Source organism: Astatotilapia calliptera, chromosome 6, assembly GCF_964374335.1.
Source record: "Astatotilapia calliptera chromosome 6, fAstCal68.1, whole genome shotgun sequence".
Lineage (NCBI taxonomy): Eukaryota > Metazoa > Chordata > Actinopteri > Cichliformes > Cichlidae > Astatotilapia > Astatotilapia calliptera.
The window spans coordinates 31,958,054-31,978,882 of record NC_137427.1 but is presented as its reverse complement, the minus strand read 5'-3'; the positions used below and the strand labels follow the sequence as shown (position 1 = coordinate 31,978,882).

Here is a 20,829-nt window from a genome sequence, read left to right as displayed (position 1 = left end):
TCAAAAGCTAGATTTCTGCATTCTGTCACACACACACATAGCTACATAAATGGCTCTAAGTGCATTCATGTGTTGAATAAACAAAGATTACATGTTAATATTTTGTCAGTACCCTTATTTCATTGTGTTACATTTCACCCCAGGATATGTTACAACTAACCCAGACTATGGGGTTAATTGTAACATTTCACTCTTTGTGTTTGAGGCCATACCATGCAATGGGTAATTGTGCTGCAGAGAAAATAGCTGCACTATTTAATAGCCGAGACATGTAAATACTTTGCATTACATTTTGAATCCACTACCTTAAAAGAGCTCCAATTTACAGACAGAAATGTCAAAAATGTTACAACTATCCCCGGTCTCCCCTACCATGTAAAATGAGTCGGACATCAGTAGAATAAGACAACCAAACAACCTGGATGCACGAGATAAAATAAATATTATCTCAAGTATAAAAGCTACCGGCTCTTATTTCGTGTGGCATCCAAATGAAACGATACTGAATTATACACAGAGTCAGCTGTAGAGGGCAGTACTGCCACCAGGAAACCTAAAGGAAGAAGCGAGCGCTCCTCCGACAGGCGGCGGTAAGCAGGTTTACGTCTGAAGGATTCGTTTCCGGTTTAGTTTCGACGAAGAAGAACGTAACCTACGTAATAAACACGGTTTAGCATTTGCACATGTGAGGACAAACTTTGTCTTTTTGCTACTGTTGTTACTGTGTTGCTGTTTTTGTGCTTACTGCGGTTTTAGCAACACTCGTGGCTAACTGTGCCTAACCGCGGCCGGGTCAGCGCGCGAGGGAGAGCGTGAAAAACCCTGGAGGATGCTGCTCGTGTCCTCGTGACCTGTCATCATGTCGCGGTGGTTTAAAACCTGTACGCGGTCTTTTCTGCACAGTTTGGAGGTCCGCAGGGGGTTTCGCTGCCTCACGTCGGACGGAAACAGACGGACGGAGCTCCAGCTGCGTGCAGCAGGCGACAGGTGCTGCTCAACGGTGCAGGGGGAGGTGAGGGTCAGGTTTGCCCCCAGTCCCACAGGTAAGGTCCTTCGGTATCCTGCACGACCTGACTGGTGTCAAGCCAGCCTCCAATTCGAGACTTGCAGTCAAGCCAGCCTCCAGTTGATTTTACGTTCCCTGTGTTTTCAAAGTATTACGGGAATGGATGTGGAAACCGGATTTCAAAATAAAAGCCAACTTCGAGTGAATTAACAGATATGTTAAGAACATAATAACATATAATTTAGGCTTTTTTTTTTTTTTTAGAAACTCTAATGTTACATCTACATGACACAGCCTTGTACCCTAATTGTGCCCTGTCAAGGCTATCTTATTTTGGATTTCAAAGTAAAAGCCCTGTGAATCGTCATTTTTGAACTACTCTTTCAATGAATTCATAATGCTCTTAAAAGCAAAAGTCGTATTTCCAAATACTATTAGAACTTTGTATCAACACTTTCCAACCGCAGTCTTTTTCACAGTAATACCATATCAATATCAAGTCATTCTGATTTTGCTTTTCATAGTAATGGCCCTTTGAAATTGCCGATATTTGACTTAATCTTCTAACGATTCAAAATGCTCTAAAATGAAAAATTCTTGTTTCCACAGGGTAATTCCACCTTAGATCAACAGTATACAACCTCACAGTGATACCATATCAATATCAAGTCATTCTGATTTTGCTTTCAAAAATAAAAGCCCTTTCAAATTGTCCACAATTGACCTAACTTTCTGTGATTTCAAAATGCTCTAAAATGAAAAATTCTTGTTTCCACAGGGTAATTCCACTTTAGATCAACAGTATACAACCCCACAGTGACACCATATCAATATCAAGTCATTCTGATTTTGCTTTCAAAAATAAAAGCCTTTTCAAATTGTCCATAATTGACCTACCTTTCAGTGATTTCAAAATGCTCTAAAATGGAAAATTCCTGTTTCCACAGGGTAATTCCACTTTAGATCAACAGTATACAACCCCACAGTGATACCATATCAATATCAAGTCATTCTGATTTTGCTTTTCATAGTAATGGCCCTTTGAAATTGCCGATATTTGACTTAATCTCCTAACGATTCAAAATGCTCTAAAATGAAAAATTCTTGTTTCCACAGGGTAATTCCACTTTAGATCAACAGTATACAACCCCACAGTGATACCATATCAATATCAAGTCATTCTGATTTTGTTTTCAAAAATAAAAGCCCTTTCAAATTGTCCACAATTGACCTAACTTTCTGTGATTTCAAAATGCTCTAAAATGGAAAAATCCTGTTTCCACAGGATAATTCCACTCTGTATTTACAGTATACAGCCCCACAGTGATACCATATCAATATCAAGTCATTCTGATTTTGCTTTCAAAAATAAAAGCCTTTTCAAATTGTCCATAATTGACCTAACTTTCAGTGATTTCAAAATGCTCTAAAATGAAAAATTCTTGTTTCCACAGGGTAATTCCACCTTAGATCAACAGTATACAACCTCACAGTGATACCATATCAATATCAAGTCATTCTGATTTTGCTTTCAAAAATAAAAGCCCTTTCAAATTGTCCACAATTGACCTAACTTTCTGTGATTTCAAAATGCTCTAAAATGAAAAATTCTTGTTTCCACAGGGTAATTCCACTTTAGATCAATAGTATACAACCTCACAGTGATACCATATCAATATCAAGTTATTCTGATTTTGCCTTCCAAAATAAATGCCCTTTCAAATTGAACATATACGGCCTACTTTTTTGACGATTTCAAAATGTTCTTAAACAGAATTTTGCTGTTTCCACAGGATAATTTCACTTTAGTTCAACAGTATACAACCTCACGATGTTACCATATCAATTTCAAGTCATTCTGATTTTGCTTTCAAAAATAAAAGCATTTTCAAACTGCCCATATCTGACTTGATCCTGGAACAATTTCAAAATGCTCTAAAATGGAAAATTCCTGTTTCCACAGGGTAATTCCACCTTAGATCAACAGTATACAGCCCCACAGTGATACCATATCAATATCAAGTCATTCTGATTATGCCTTCCAAAATAAATGCCCTTTCAAATTGAGCATATATACGACCTACTTTTTTAACGATTTCAAAATGTTCTTAAAAAGAATTTTGCTGTTTCCACAGGATAATTTCACTTTAGGTCAACAGTATACAGCCCCACAGTGATACCATATCAATATCAAGTCATTCTGATTATGCCTTCCAAAATAAAAGACTTTTCAAATTGCCGATATACGACCTACTCTTTTAAAGAATTCAGAACGCTCTAAAAATGAAACTTGCTCTTTCCACAGGATGAATCCATGTTAGATCAAAAGTGTACATCCACACCATGGTACTACTTCAATTTCAAGTCATTCTGATTTTGCCTTCCAAAATAATGGCCTGTTGAAAATGCCAATAACTTACCTAACTTTCAGTGATTTCGGAATGCTCTAAAAAGGAAATTTTCTGTTTCCACAGAATAATTTCACTTTAAATCAACAGTATACAACCCCACAGAGATACGATGTTAAGATCAAGTCACTCTGATTTTGCCTTCCAAAATAAAAGTATTTTCAAATTGCCCATAGACGACCTACTCGTTTAACGATTTCAAAATGCTCTTAAATTGAAAGATGCTGTTTCCACAGGATAATTCCACTTTAGATCAACAGTATCCAACCCGACAGTAAAACCATGTAAATTTTATGTTGGTCTGATTTCGCCTTTCAAATTAATGGCCCGTCGAATTTGTCCATATGTGATATACTCTTTCAATTATTTCAGAATGTTTTAAAAATGAAATAATTGCTGTTTCAACACATATTGGGTTTTCATTTTGAAAAGCAAAATCAGACTCAATTGATTATGACAGAATTGAATCATAAAGATGATGTAAAAGGAAGCTGAAATTGCCACTAGGTTGTAATTGATAGTACGTTTATATTTTAAGTCTGTGGAAAGATGTCATGGTTGGTTTGCAAGCTGTTTTGTAATTTCTTTATTTAGAATGACATCTTTCCACAGACTTAAAATATATATTGATATGGTATCACTGTGGGGCTGTATACTGTTGACCTAAAGTGAAATTATCCTGTGGAAACAGCAAAATTCTTTTTAAGAACATTTTGAAATCGTTAAAAAAGTAGGTCGTATATATGCTCAATTTGAAAGGGCATTTATTTTGGAAGGCATAATCAGAATGACTTGATATTGATATGGTATCACTGTGGGGCTGGATACTATTGATCTAAAGTGGAATTATGCTGTGGAAACAGCAATTTTCCATCTTAGAGCATTTTGAATTCGCTCCAAGAGTAAGTCATATATGGGCAAATTGAAAAAGCTTTTATTTTGAAAAGCAAAATCAGACTGACTTGAAATTGACATGGTAACATCGTGAGGTTGTATACTGTTGATTTAAAGTGAAACTATTCTGTGGAAACAGAAAATTTCCTTTATAGAGCATTCCGAAATCACTGAAAGTTAGGTAAATTATGGGCATTTTCAACAGGCCATTATTTTGGAAGGCATAATCAGAATTACTTGAAATTGATATGGTAACATCGTGAGGTTGTATACTGTTGACCTAAAGTGAAATTATCCTGTGGAAACAGCAATTTTCCATTTTAGAGCATTTTGAAATCACTGAAAGTTAGGTCAATTGTGGACAATTTGAAAGGGCTTTTATTTTGGAAGGCATAATCAGAATGACTTGATATTGATATGGTATCACTGTGGGGCTGTATACTGTTGATCTAAGGTGGAATTACCCTGTGGAAACAGGAATTTTCCATTTTAGAGCATTTTGAAATTGTTCCAGGATCAAGTCAGATATGGGCATTTTGAAAATGCTTTTATTTTTGCAAGCAAAATCAGAATGACTTGATATTGATGTGGTAACATCGTCAGGTTGTATACTGTTGACCTAAAGTGAAATTATCCTGTGGAAACAGCAATTTTCCATTTTAGAGCATTTTGAAATCACTGAAAGTTAGGTCAATTATGGACAATTTGAAAAGGCTTTTATTTTTGAAAGCAAAATCAGAATGACTTGATATTGATATGGTATCACCGTGGGGTTGTATACTGTTGATCTAAAGTGGAATTACCCTGTGGAAACAGGAATTTTCCATTTTAGAGCATTTTGAAATCACTGAAAGGTAGGTCAATTATGGACAATTTGAAAAGGCTTTTATTTTTGAAAGCAAAATCAGAATGACTTGATATTGATATGGTATCACTGTGAGGTTGTATACTGTTGATCTAAAGTGGAATTACCCTGTGGAAACAGCAAAATTCTATTTAAGAGCATTTTGAAATCACTGAAAGTTAGGTCAATTATGGACAATTTGAAAAGGCTTTTATTTTTGAAAGCAAAATCAGAATGACTTGATATTGATATGGTGTCACTGTGGGGTTGTATACTGTTGATCTAAAGTGGAATTACCCTGTGGAAACAAGAATTTTCCATTTTAGAGCATTTTGAAATCACTGAAAGTTAGGTCATTTATGGACAATTTCAAAGGGCTTTTATTTTTGAAAACAAAATCAGAATGACTTGATATTGATATGGTATCACTGTGGGGTTGTATACTGTTGATCTAAGGTGGAATTACCCTGTGGAAACAGGAATTTTCCATTTTAGAGCATTTTGAATCGTTAGAAGATTAAGTCAAATATCGGCAATTTCAAAGGGCCATTACTATGAAAAGCAAAATCAGAATGACTTGATATTGATATGGTGTCACTGTGGGGTTGTATACTGTTGATCTAAGGTGGAATTATCCTGTGGAAACAGGAATTTTCCATTTTAGAGCATTTTGAAATCACTGAAAGTTAGGTCAATTGTGGACAATTTGAAAGGGCTTTTATTTTTGAAAGCAAAATCAGAATGACTTGATATTGATATGGTATCACCGTGGGGTTGTATACTGTTGATCTGGAGTGGAATTACCCTGTGGAAACAGGAATTTTCCATTTTACAGCATTTTGAAATCACTGAAAGTTAGGTCAATTATGGACAATTTGAAAAGGCTTTTATTTTGGAAGGCATAATCAGAATGACTTGATATTGATATGGTGTCACTGTGGGGTTGTATACTGTTGATCTAAGGTGGAATTACCCTGTGGAAACAGGAATTTTTCATTTTAGAGCATTTTGAAATCACTGAAAGTTAGGTCAATTATGGACAATTTGAAAAGGCTTTTATTTTTGAAAGCAAAATCAGAATGACTTGATATTGATATGGTATCACTGTGGGGTTGTATACTGTTGATCTAAAGTGGAATTACCCTGTGGAAACAAGAATTTTTCATCTTAGAGCATTTTGAATCGTTAGAAGATTAAGTCAAATATCGGCAATTTCAAAGGGCCATTACTATGAAAAGCAAAATCAGAATGACTTGATATTGATATGGTGTCACCGTGGGGTTGTATACTGTTGATCTAAAGTGGAATTACCCTGTGGAAACAAGAATTTTTCATCTTAGAGCATTTTGAATCGTTAGAAGATTAAGTCAAATATCGGCAATTTCAAAGGGCCATTACTATGAAAAGCAAAATCAGAATGACTTGATATTGATATGGTGTCACTGTGGGGTTGTATACTGTTGATCTAAAGTGGAATTACCCTGTGGAAACAAGAATTTTTCATCTTAGAGCATTTTGAATCGTTAGGAGATTAAGTCAAATATCGGCAATTTCAAAGGGCCATTACTATGAAAAGCAAAATCAGAAAGAATTTATTTGATATGGTATTACTGTGAAAAAGACTGCGGTTGGAAAGTGTTGATACAAAGTTCAAATAGTATTTGGAAATACGACTTTTGCTTTTAAGAGCATTATGAATTCATTGAAAGAGTAGTTCAAAAATGAAGATTCACAGGGCTTTTACTTTGAAATCCAAAATAAGATGGCCTTGATAGTGACAGGGCACAATTAGGGTACAAGGCTGTGTCATGTAAATGTAACATTAGAGTTTCTAAAAAAAAAAAAAAGCCTAAATTATATGTTATTATGTTCTTAACATATCTGTTAATTCACTCGAAGTTGGCTTTTATTTTGAAATCCGGTTTCCACATCCATTCCCGTAATACTTTGAATACACAGGGAACGTAAAATCAACTGGAGGCTGGCTTGACTGCAAGTCTCGAATTGGAGGCTGGCTTGACACAAGTACGACCTGGCTGTAAACATGTGTTACGGTAAATTTAGTTGAAAGAATTATGGAGAAAAAAAAACTGTCAACAGCCCCCAAAATCCTTTTAGATGGATATTTTTATGCTTCAGTTTTGTTCGTCTAACTTGTGGTCTGATTGTGGTCTCATGGCTGTTTTTTTGATACTTTCTTTTTATTGTTTTCTTTAAACATTATACAGGGAGATGGAGTGTAACAACAAAACGGAACATAAAAATAAAAAATAATAAAATATTATTATTATTATTATTATTATTAATAATAATAATAATAATAATAATAATAATAATTTTAAAAAAGGTGAAAAAAGAACGTGTTGGGTCACCATGTTTCTACAATTTGATCGTTTCTCATTATCAATGTGATGGTCTTTGTCCTATCGAGTTTATGTAATCAGTCCATTTCTCCCCCTTTTCAATGGTATTGATCTTCCTGAGTCCTTATTTTGTAAGTCAGCTGTTCCATAATTTGTATTTCGTCTATAATATTGATCCATTCATCCTGCGATGGTGGGTCTATCTTGTTCCATTTCCTTGTGATTGCCTTTTTACCGACTGCAAGCATAATTTTCAGTACGTTTCTATCTTCTTTCAACACATTTCCCGTAATGACACCAAGATATAATAATGTACAAGACTTAGATACAGCACAACCCAGAATTTTACCTATAGCTAACTGAACATCTTCCCAAAATTTTGTGATCTTGGGACAGAACCAGAACACACTAAAGTGTGAAGGAAGTGTGTTTGTTCCTAATTTTGGGTGTTGTAAAAAATCGAATTACATTTTTCCAGCAATGCAATCTCCAGACACGTGATGATGATGTTGTTGCCTGCTGTGTTTTCCAAATTTGTGACTATTCCTCATCAGATATGTTCACTCCCAACTCTCTGTGCCACAGTTTTACATACATTGTTGTACACCCTCTTGCCTCCATTATATGCTCGTAAATTGTAGAGATTATTCTAATTTTTTTTGCATTGTGGGCTTCAGTTATGGTTTTGATTATTGAATTTTTATCCAGATTTACACTACGTTTTACTTCTTTATTAAAAAAAGTCCCTAATCGGCAAATATCTATCATGATCTTGATTGCTTAGATCATATTTTGTTTAATCTCCTGGAAGTTCATAAAATTCCCATATTTAATTAGTGTACATATTGCTGTTAATCCATTAGGAATCTACTGTTTAAATCTTTGGTTCATACAACCAATAGAACCCTTATCATAAGCTGTCCATCGAAGCAGTCTGAGCTCTTTTTCCAGTTTGTATTTTCGTACCAGATTAAACCACATTTTTAACGTAAACTGAGTGACTTAATTCAGCTGTTTAATTACACTCGTTGCTTCTTCTGTCTCCCATAAGGCTTTGCATTTCTCTTCCCTGTACTGATTTTTCTAAATTCTTCCATTTGGCTTCATAATCATTGTCACACCAACAAATTATATACCTGATTTGTGCAGCATGAAAGTATGCTTAAAGGTTTGGGAGTGCCAAACCCTCCTTATCCTTTCTTATCTGTAGTGTTTCGAATTTGATTCTCAGTCTGTGACCGTTCCATATAAACTTGGAAAGGATTTTGTCCCATAATCTGAATTGTTTTTCATGTATGTCAATGGGCAGTGACTGAAAGAGGTAGAGCAGTCTGCTGTTTTTAGTTTTGGTGTTGATCTAGATTTGTGTGTGTGTGTATATATGTATATATATATATATATATATATATATATATATATATATATATATATATATATATATATATATATATATATATATATATATATATATATATATATATATATATATATATATATATATATATATATATATATATATATGTATGTATGTGTATATATATATATATATACATATATATATATATATATGTATGTATGTGTATATATATATATATATATACATGTATATGTATATGTATATGTATATATATATATATATATGTATATATATGTATATGTGTATATATATATATATGTATATATATATATATGTGTGTATATATATATATATATATATATGTATATATATATATATATATATGTATATATATATATATATATATATATATATATATATATATATATATATATATATATATATATATATATATATATATATATATATATATATATATATATATATATATATATATATAATTTTAGAGTTAAATCTTAATCAACAATAGTCCTGGTTATAACTGCCAGATATTCAGTAGCTTTCGCATTTTTAATGTCAGATTATTTAAAACATGCTGCAGCTATTCTTTTCAATAAAAACACAATTTTCTATTTACTAAATGCTACACATGGGATATATCAGTGATTACTGACATAAATAAAGGAGTATTCATTAGAATTTATTTATATGATATGCAGTCTGAGTATTTTTCCATTTGTATACGGTGCTTGGTACTGTGGAGGACAAAAATATGCATATATGAATGTAATTTTCCACTTAAACTGACTTCAGTATTTTTTATTTATTTCCATGTGTTAAAAAAATGTGGGTTGACAGTGACTCTGGCAAAAATGACTCGTGTGTGTGTGTGTGTGTGTGTGTGTGGGAAGTGTTTGCACTGCAAACCTAGACAAAGCAATAATAGGCAATAATAAATGTTACATGGTGTTTGCTGGCATTCGTGCAAAGAAGCGTGGATATGGTGCAGCGTAAGCCTTTGCGTGTTTTTTGCTTCAGCTTATGTCAGATAGTTTTGTTCAGCACAAAGTGTGAGTGCAGCTGCAAGTTTTATCTGATGTAAGTCACAAGATTGATAACGATTAGGGTTTTTCTTGTGAAAGAGAGTAGTTCCACATGTAACATTAGTGATGCATTTTCTGGTTCATTTTTAGTGTTCTGGTGCTGTGTGTGTGCTGGCTCTCTCTCTCACACACAACCTTCAAAACTGCAATCGGATGCTGTAACCATTTAATGCTTTGTTCTGCAGGCTTCCTACACCTCGGCGGACTTCGAACTGCTCTCTACAATTACATATTTGCAAAGAAGTATGGAGGTGTATTCATCCTGCGGCTGGAGGACACTGATCAGAGCAGACTGGTACCAGGAGCAGCAGAGTCCATAGAGGACATGTTAGAGTGGGCTGGTAAGAGACACTAATCCAGAAGGATTGACTCTGTAATACGTAGCTCTTTGTACACAATCATGACCACTTCATTTTTTTCATCTAATGTGGCTCCCAAGTGAAGAATCTACTTACATCAGTAAATAGAAAATGAACCTAAGATAACAACATAAGAAATAAGTAAACATTTCCTTTTATTTTTCAGTCTGTACATATATCGAACATTTATATAATACGAGATATCTCTAAGATGTCTCTTGAAAAAAACAAAGTCTGACACAAATATGGGCCGTGGTTCTCCATTTCTTTGTTTTTCAAAGTTTGTTAAAAGTTGTCTTTAGATCTGCTTTTTGCACACTGTGCTTTCTTGAGTGTTTTATTAATATGAGGTAATGGCTAACACAGAAGGAGGGATCAGTTGATCTGATGCTTACACAGAAACTACTGGCTGAATTTTGAATATTGTTGAAAAACTGAAGCGCATTAAACAGTTCTTACAGAACTGCTAACTTCATTCTGTTTAAAACTGTGTTGAAAATTGTGTCTTTCCTCAGGGTTGATCTGCTGAATAACACTGGGTAAATGGATCAATGCAATCACTGCATTAAATCCTAATAGAGTCGATCCCCGTCTATTCGCAGTTCATGGATTTTATTCCAAATTATTTGCTGATTTATTGCATGATACAGAAATTACAAACACAAAGATCCCGGGAAAATTAAAATAGGCAGTTCTAAGCGTTTTTAGAGGGGGTCTCAAGGTTTTGAGGGCAGGTGTGGTCCCTAACCCCCACAAATACCGGGGATTGACTTTAAAAGCGTTTGGCTAAGTTGTTGCCACCATCTAAGCTGAATTTTTCACACAGGTATACCTCCAGATGAAAGTCCACGTCGAGGTGGCCCGACAGGTCCATACCTGCAGTCTCAGAGACTCGACCTCTACAATCAGACAGCCCGGCAGCTTGTTGCCAGTGATCACGCTTACTATTGTTTCTGCAGCTCTCAGAGACTGGAGCTGCTCAAAAAAGAGGCATTAAGGTCGGGGCAGACTCCAAGGTAATTCAGAACACAAATCAGTAAAAAACTTTATATTACCCACTCTTTTTTTTTTTTAATGTATCATCTTCAAACTTCAGACGATACACTTCACAGCAATATACTAGGCCATGGGGGACCTGAGTAACATGTTGGCTAAGGATTGCACCTTGACCTTCATCGTTAGTGCCAAGGTCAAAGTTGGCCCTGAAAAAATTCAAGAAATATATGATATGAAAGGGTCTGGAGAAAACTGACAGCAAACCTTTAATTTTTTCAATAAGACGCGCTACGACGACACAATGACACCATAAAGTTTCACACAATCAAACACTGCATGACTATATCTTAATATAATAGAGAGTTGCGCTCTCTGAGTGCTTTTGTTTGTCAAGGTTCTGACAGCGTTTGCATCTCTCCAGGTATGACAACAGGTGTCGTCACCTGCGGGCCGACCAGGTCCAGGAGAAGCTGGCTCAGGGAGCCTCATATGTGATCAGGTTTCGTCTGGAAGAGGGCGTTGAGCCTTTTCAGGATCTGATCTTTGGATGGAATCGGCATGAGGTTGCACAGGTTGGGCTTTTCACTGGGCTTCATGCTAAACGTGTAACCATGTCTAATAAAGCTAATGTTTTTGTTGTTTTTTTTTAATGTTTGACTATAAATATTCTTGCTTGATTGAAATAAATTTAAAATTTCTTGAGGTTCAGATTGTAACTGTGCTTTTAAAACAAGCGTAGTCCATATAATGAGCTGTTAACAGTGGTACTTGAATGCAAAAACCTGCCTTTAGTTTTCAGTCTATCTGCCAGATTTCTTCTGGCTCCTCTCGTTTTTAAACACATCCTCTGTCACTTTTAGGTGGAGGGGGATCCCGTGGTGATAAAAGCAGACGGTTTCCCCACCTATCACCTCGCCAACATTGTAGATGATCATTACATGAAGGTCAGCCATGTCCTGCGGGGTTCAGAGTGGCTGATCTCCACCTCCAAACATCTCCTCATGTACCGGGCTCTTGGATGGCAGCCGCCCACGTTCGGACATCTGCCACTGCTGATGAACAAAGACGGCAGTAAACTGTCAAAGAGGCAGGGGGACATATTCATCGAAACATTCAAGAGAGACGGAGTCCTGCCAGAGGCTCTGTTGGATACAACAACCAACTGTGGATCTGGATTCAACAGTGAGTGATGGGAGACTCTGCAAAACTGTGACTATAAACAGTGAACATTATATCAAAGTCCAACGTCTTGTGTTTCCATATAGCTAATCGAATGGGGAGGAGGATAGATGAACTGATTTCTGAGTTTAACCCTTCAAAGATCACGACTCACTCTGCTTTGTTAGACCTCGAGAAGCTGCCAGAGTTCAACAGGTGAGTCAGAACTTTATACGTCCTGGTTTTATTGCCTAGGTTCTGTTTATTTAGGCCTTATTTCATTTTTAAAGCAAAAGAGGAAAGATGCATTATGTCTGTTCATTCTTCAGTCTGTTGAAGTGATCGTGTTCTATCATGCAGACGTGAGTCACTCTAACTTTCACATGATAATGACTGAATGAGCCACAGAACTATGTACTCAGTACTCTGAGAGTGCATCAGTGCAGATTTTTCATCTTGATCTTGATCTTTGATAATTAAAGATGCCGCATCCTGGACTGGTTCTTATACAGCTGTTTTTATATTTTTACTGCAGTGAACATGAGCGTGTTCATGAAGACCGGCTTTGAGGCTTCAGTACTGTTAGTTTGGCCAGTGTGAGGCCATGAGACACAGATTGAAAGGAGTCGTCTAAAACCCAGTGCTTTTTTTTTCTTTTCATGTTATTGCCAACAAATGTCCCAACAAAAAACATTTGCCTTTAATGAGCAATTCAAGATACAGAACAGACTAATTCAGACTTCCTCTGGTGATGATAAATGTTTCCAACTGCAATTTTAACGCAGTGTAGATTTCTTTCTACTGGAATTCATTCCTGCTGATTGCTTTAGTTTAAGCTGTCAAGAGTTTGAAATGTCTGAATCGAGCGCATCACAGTGAAGCTCAATGGATCTTTGCTTAACTCAAGAACAGCAAAACATTAAGTTTAAGTAATCATTCCCCAAAATGTCACCTTGTTGTTAAGAGTAATCCAAAGTGTCTGTTTTTATGTGGAACATGAGGAAGTCTTATTAAAAAGAAGAGATGAAAAGGAATATATAAATTAGAGATGGCACGATACCACTTTTTTATGTCCGATACCGATACCGATATCATAAATTTGGATATCTGCCGATACCGATATGAATCCGATATAGTGTTTTTTAATCAACAAAACTGTTTTTTAAAATATCTTGCTGCATTTTGCAAGTCTGCAAGTTCATACTCAAGTTTAAAACAACAACTACACTAAAGCTATTCTGTTATACCTGTATACAAAAAAAATATTTCATAGTTCAGCAATACTGATCAATCTAATAAACTTAGACCTACACCATCCTCCCTATTCTGGTATTTTAAAGAGTACTTAGCGTAAATATTAAGCAACCTAACTAATAGGGTTCCAACTCCCAGCAACAACAAAACGAAATAAATAAAAAATAAGGAACCACCCCTCACGCGCCACCTCATGATGCTTAATCGACGTAATCAACCTTAATTTGATGCAGTGTGAAAAAAAATGCACAGAAATCAATTATTTTTCAAGAAATATTAAATAGATTCAACATCTTTCTTCAACAAAATTGCAGACTGCACAGATGGTACCTTCCCAAAGTAAAAAGTACTATAGCTTACTAGGGTATATATTAGACTTAATAGTCACTATATACAGTAATTGACTTCTATTCATTTTACATCAAATTAAAACTTTGGGTGTCAGATAATTATTTATTAAAAGCTCGACATTTTAAATGAGAATAAGAAAGAAAAGTATGTCTTTGTGCCCCCTTTTCCCTGTTCATGCCCTATCGGCCCCCCTGGCTAAACTTTGCTAGATCCGCCCCTGCACAGTTACCAGCGTCAGCTACGTAGAAAAAGATCCTGGTGTAGAAAGTAATATTAAATACATTCTAACAACAGCTGATCAAGCTTAAACGTGCTGCTGTTGTTCAGCCGCTGGTTTCCTCTTTCTGGTGCAAAGTGGGCCAAAAACAAACAAGAGAGATGGACTCGCGACAGAAAAGCCGATCAGCTGATCATATAAGCAGTTTCACGATTGAAGTAGCAGCTGGAGAGCGAGAGGCAGTCGCTTGTTAAGCTTAACATGGGAATGCTTTACAAACATTCAGAGATGGACTTACACACTTGCTTTACTTCTCTCGGGGATAACTTTGTCGGAGATGAAATGCCAGGTTGCTAGCGAAGCTCCACATGCTATCCAGACCACCGACAGGTCCGGCATGCCACAGCTGCTCTATCACGTGATGCATACTGCTCCGACTGCTAACGTTCTGAGGTGAGTTACGGCGTGTTGCAAGTTTTGCGAGGTGCTTTCGTGATATTTAATGGATCGGATTACATTTTTTATTTTTCTCCGATATCCGATCCAGTAATTTAGGTCAGTATCGGACCGATACCGATACGTAATATCGGATCGGTCCATCTCTAATATAAATACATATTCGTTTTACGAGGTAAATGAAACTCTCTGTGATTATGACAGACTTCACCTGCAGCAGCGAATTGAAGATGAGCAGCAGTGTGATTTGCTGATACAAGATCTGCGGGAGGAAATCTATCAGGCCTTCGCAGAACAGATCCAGGATAAGGATGTGCTGCGCGAGGATTACATCAGGCGGGTTCTGCGTCTCCGTAAGGTAACCATGACTTTACTCTGGTTTAACTCTGTTTTCCTCTGCTAATTAAAAGGTTCTTGGCCTTTTTAGTGAAGATTTAAATTATATAGACCTTATAGTGACTGTAGTGCGTTTGTGTGCATTCCTATCATTTGATTTCTGGTATGTTGAGGATATGAAACCAGCTGTTGTCAGTTGTTGATCTGTAGTTAAATACTGTCCTACACTGGTGTGGCTTCTAGTGTGATGTCCAAACAGTGTGCACTATTATGGAAACAATCCTCTTCTCTCTTTAACAGGGTCACATATCCTTCCTGAAGGAGCTTGTAAGCCCCACTTACTCTTACTTGTGGGTGCGTCCTTCCTTTTCCAGCCAGGAGGTGGCATCACTCACTGGAGAGGCCCAGCACATTGCTTCATTAGTGCTGAAGTGTGTACAGCCTGTTTCATTCATCTTTCATCTTACAGTTTCAGTCTCTCAATGTGATTTTAAACAATTGAATTTGTGCTTTTAGGCTGATAGAAGAGCGAAGCGAGGAGCTTTCGGTGGATCGACTCGGTACAGACTTGAAAGCTGTGGCTAAGCAGGCTAAAGCCACCAAGTACAGGGAGGTGATGAAGCTGTTACGTCTGGTTCTCAGCGGTCAGCAGGTACTCAGCCTCGTCCTGTAGAGTGTTTTCATTACAGATAGTGCGAACTCTGTTTTCATCTTATACACTATCTGCATATGTGGTTGCAAAGCAAAAACAAATATATACACTGCTTAAAATATAAAGGAACACTTTTTAATCAGAGTACAAGATCAAGTCAGTTCTTCTTCTCAAGCAGCAGTGGGGGTTGTTAATCAGTTTCAGCTGCTTTGGTGTTAATGAAGCTAACAACAGGTGCACTAGAGAGGCAACAATGAGACAAGCTTCAAAACGGGAATGGTTTTACAGGTGGAGGACACTGACATTTTTCCCTCCTCATCTTTTCTGACTTCTTTTTGACTAGTTTTGCATTTGGCTAGGGTCAGTGTCACTTCTAATATCATATCTTCTAATATCTGAGCTATAAAATGACCTCCAGCAGGCCACTGGTGTGAGTGTCTCGAACCAAACAATCACAAACTGACTTCTTGAGGGTGGCTGAGGGCCCAACATCTTTTAGTGAGCCCTGTTCTCACTGCTGAGCACTGTAAAGCATGTTTGGCATTTACCATAGAGTACTAGAACTGGTGGGTTCACCACTGGCACCTTGTGCTTTTAATAGATGAGAGCAGGTTCAACCTGAGCATTGGACAGACGTGAAAGGGTCTGGGGATGCCGTGGAGAAAATAATGCTGTAACATCGTTCAGCATGACTGGTTTGGTGGTGGGCCAGTAATGGTCTGGCGAGGCATATCCATAGAGGGACACACACACCTCTATAGGCTAAGCAACAGCACCCCTTCTGTTAAGTATTGGGATGAAATCCTTGGACCCACTCAGACCCTACGCTGGTCAGAGCACCTCTGGGACATTATGTTTGGCTCCAGTCTAAGCTACCAGACTGTCCAGGAGCTCAAATGAACAATGTCCAGATCTGGGAGGAGATCGCCATAAGGATATCAACTTCAGTCTTTAGGAGCGTCCGCCAACATTGTCAGCCACGCATACAAGCACGTGGGGGCCAAACAAACAACTGAGTGTCATTCTGAGTTGCTACAATGCAATTTAAGCAGAATGGAGTAGCCTGCTGCATTATTTTTTACACTTTGATTTCTTGTGTGTATTTGAATTCAATGATCTGTAAGGTGATCATTTCCAACAAACAATGTGCCATCTTTCATTCCTAAAACGTTACCCAGTCTATAGTCATTATGTGTTTTGAAAATGTTACTTTTAATTTTTTAAGCAGTGTATAAATAAAGTCGTATCACCTTCTAAATGACCTGCAGAAGTTTTATCAAATATCACTTGTTGCCATTTGAGTTGAACTCTGTCAGAACTGGAAACCACAAGTCAGGTGTGGGAGTAATGTGCGCTGCAGCTTGTCTGAAAAAGAACACACGGAAATGTGCAAAATCTGTGAAGTAAAGCTAGTTCTGAATTACTATAGTGCTCGTCTTTTCTCAAACTTGTCTCCCAATGGGTTCTAAAAAGTCAATAAGTATTTGTAGTAGTTAAAATACAAGTCCACAAGCAGAGGTGGTCACTAATTCAGTGGTGACAGTTCAGCTCTGACCCCAACTACATTTAATTGATGTTTTGACCTTTTCTTGCAAAGTCATCCAGTTCCCATACTGATCACAAGACTTTGTTAAAAGAAGTTCCTGCAATGATGTAATACTGTTTTTTTCCAGCGTCAGATACAGACTGCAGTCTTTAATGAAGAGTTGTAGATACAAGATTTGTTATAGCAGTTAAAAAAATAACGAACATATTTTAAAAAAGCTTAATAATTTCATAATAAATATAACAATTATATGTTCTTAAAAGAGCTTTTATTCTGCACGTGTCTGCACGGCCTGATTCTTCCTATCTGAAAGGTTGCATATAGATGCCCATATTTGTCAGAAGTAGAGACACACACACACACACACACACACACACACACACACCTGCATGTTAATGAGGTTGTGAGGTCTGTGGTTAAATTAATCAAGCAAAGATCAGTGTTTGTCGTTTTGATCTTTACTTTAGAGGTCACGTTTGCTCGTCCTTAAGAACACTGTGTGCTTTAGAGTAGTGACAGATAAGTAGCATAATACGAGGAACTTAAAATGTCCATCGGTCATTTTTTAAAGATCACTTTCGTTTCTGTAGTCTCATTTCTAAAATTGTGTTTGTCAAACTGCAGATCAGCAGATTCAATCATGTCTAGCTGCTGAAATCAGAAAAATACTCATAGCACGTGCCATATGTTCATTTCCTTATGTGAAATGACTCAACTGAACTCCACAATACCGTTTTTGAAAGGTGGCGGTAATGACAAACAGTCGTCTACTTAGTCGCCACGTTGGCCCTGCTTACTTGGTGAGGGCAGGCATGAAGAAAGAGGAAGCTGTTTCTTGATTGTGTTTCACACAGGATGCTGGCTGGGTTGATTGTGTCAACTTTTCTGACCCCTGATCCTCTCTTCCCCTCTGACCTGCAGCAAGGTCCCAGTGTTGCTGAGATGATGGTGTCTCTGGGCTCTGCAGAGATCATCCATCGATTCCAGAAACTTCTGCTGCTTTCAAACGAAACAGATTAACGACTAAACTACCCGCCACCACGTCACCCTACAGTCACCGCGCCTGAAGAAAACAGCTGCTGCTGGACTGGTTGGCCTGAATGTTGACAGTTGATCTCACACATGCTGATTCTGCCACCTTTAAAATAAACTGAATGCCGATTAATACTCGAAATATTAGAAAAAGGTGCAGAAAATTTTATGCACTCAGACTGTGTTATGCAGTAATGTGAGACCTTACACCTGTTGCTGTGCTCACACGTGGATGGGAAGTACCTTGATATTTCCATGCAAATATCAAGGTACTTTACTGAAGAAATTTTAATGAACTGGTCCACAGATGTACAGTCACAAGTGTTACAACTTCAAGGGCAGATGTAAAAGATGAAGATGAAAACGTCAATAAATAAATACCCCAGAGACCGATAGATAAATATATTTAAATTTAATACAGAGTTTCTGCTCAGTTGTTCTCCTGTCAGTTAACAGCTTTTTGTTTTGAATGTGACATAATATATTCTTTTATTATATGCTTTTCTGTTTTATAAATGATGTAAGACTTGTGTAATTAAACCATTTAATTTAACTACTTTTCAAAATGTTTTTGTTTATGAAAGATGGCTTACAGAAATTCTAGGGTAAACATTTTGAAATCACATTCTGAAGTACTTCTACTTCCCTTCATTTTCATATTATTGAGTATTTATTTACTCCACCACACCAGTGTGATAACTGACATTTATAATGCTGTTATATAGAATAACAGGCAGTGAAATAATGCTTCTGCTTCTATAATCCTGTGACATCACAGGGTTGACTGATGTGTGAAGTACCGTGAAATCTTGTTGCAGAGTGACCTTTTGTTATCATGCACCCTCTTTCACTACTGAGCTTTATAAAAAAAATCTGGTTGTAACCAGGTTTTAAAATAATAAAAATATAGGTGAATATTACCTGACATGACAAAAAATGTAAAAATTACACTGTTATTATTAAACAAAGGGAAAATGCAGAAGCAGCATGTGAAAAACTGAGCACATACCATCATTGGGTAGTTCTTGTAGAACCGCATTTAGCAGCAATAATTTGAAGTCATTGTTCATTTTATGACTATTAATTTTTCATTTGTTGTGAAGGATTTACTTTTGTTTTTTTGTTGTTGTTTTTTTAATCACATTGCTTCAGTGCATTGAGGTTTTTGGGGCATTTTTTATGTTATGCATTGTTCCCACCACAACATTTCAATACGGCTGAGGTTTGGACTCTGGGCCATTGCGACAGTTTGAGTCTTTTCTTTTTCAGATGTAGAGTTGTTGCTGTGTTTGTGATCATTGTCCTGTTGCTTGACCCTGTTTGGGTCAAGCTTTAGCTGTTGTGCAGCATATTTGGCTCTAGAATACTTTGGTATGCAGAGGAGTTTATGGTCGACTCAGTGACTGCAAAACAAGCCCAAATCATCACACCTCCACCACTGTGCTTGACGGTCTAACGTGTTTGGTTTTCTCAAAGCATAATGCTGTGCATTATAGCCGCACATCTCCACTCTGCTCTAATCTGTTCAAAGGACATTGTTCCAGAAGTCTTTCGTGGGTTTTGCCAGATGCAAATTTAGATCTGAACAGTCTGTACTGTCATGAACTTTAACATTGGGCCTCATTTAGCATGTTTATAGAGTCTGAAACAAAAGACTCTCTTAAACGTTCCTTTTTGTGAATGATCTTTCTCAGTGTAGATACACCCCTGAATACTTTTACAGAGGTCCTCACATTTGCTAATGATCAATTAGTCTTTGACTTTTTTGGTACAGGGAGGGTTAAATAGTGAGATACAATTATTTTAAGAACATGAACAGCAGACTCCATGAGGCTATCATGAGGGCCTTGAGTCCTTTAGTAGTACCTGTGCTTGCAGTTACTGTCAGCTGAGCTGAGAGAGTGATGATCTGTGGCCATCACCTCCAAAACCATTTCCTTTTTGGTGGTTATGTTTTTGTTGCTTCTCCAGTGCTCTTGGTGACACTTACATTTGCATCAAAGCCGGTGAAATGCATCCACAATGGTTTATGGATCCTAACTGGGCAGACTGTTGGAGACAATTCTGAGAACTGCATCGCAGATAATGGACTCTTAGTTGAATTATCAAAGCACGTTTTTTGTTTTTGTTTTTTTTTTAATTTGAGTCAGATTATATTTAGAATAAATATTTTTACAAGAAGAGGTGAAGGACGTTTGAACTTAATACATTATGAATTAAGCATCATAAGAAATGCGCTATGAAAGTACTAAAAGTACTCCAAACAATATAAACAATATAAAAATATCGATTCCTAATGAATTCTTCTGTAAGTGGAAAGAAGTTTGGGTGATCTAACGAAGTAAAAGCTTTCCGTGTGAAATGTGAAGAAGTGTGCATGTGCCTGAAGTGTGTTTTTGAGTCCCTTCTTTCCGCCGCTGCACTGACAAACACGACAGAGTTGAAGATAAGCAGATATGTGTGTGAGCGCGTGCTGATGCAGGCAGTGAGGGGGTGT

At 36.8% G+C, this 20,829-nt stretch overlaps 1 protein-coding gene across 2 annotated transcripts; it reads left to right on the top strand.

Moving 5' to 3' along the window:
* The first annotated feature begins 583 nt into the window (after nt 1-583).
* Nucleotides 584-18,885, top strand: ears2 (glutamyl-tRNA synthetase 2, mitochondrial). Of its 2 annotated transcripts, XM_080303154.1 has the most exons (11): nt 584-685; nt 904-1,043; nt 10,161-10,316; nt 11,161-11,350; nt 11,752-11,902; nt 12,191-12,512; nt 12,596-12,704; nt 14,971-15,124; nt 15,403-15,533; nt 15,619-15,754; nt 18,222-18,885. In XM_080303154.1, the coding sequence occupies exons 3-11, from the start codon at nt 10,301-10,303 to the stop codon at nt 18,318-18,320; spliced, it is 1,308 nt and encodes a 435-aa protein (XP_080159280.1). In that variant the 5' UTR covers nt 584-685; nt 904-1,043; nt 10,161-10,300; the 3' UTR covers nt 18,321-18,885. The 2 variants fall into 2 exon arrangements, with proteins under 2 accessions (XP_080159280.1, XP_026027446.2); XM_026171661.2 differs by having other exon boundaries at nt 635-1,043.
* The last annotated feature ends 1,944 nt before the right edge of the window (nt 18,886-20,829 follow it).

Bases quoted from the DNA above. Each gene is read 5' to 3' on its own strand.
- ears2 (XM_026171661.2), top strand. From the start codon at position 860: ATGTCGCGGTGGTTTAAAACCTGTACGCGGTCTTTTCTGCACAGTTTG. The intron at 15,125-15,402 runs GTAACCATGACT...TCTCTTTAACAG, and splicing joins GGGTTCTGCGTCTCCGTAAG to GGTCACATATCCTTCCTGAA. The intron at 15,755-18,221 runs GTACTCAGCCTC...TCTGACCTGCAG, and splicing joins TGGTTCTCAGCGGTCAGCAG to CAAGGTCCCAGTGTTGCTGA.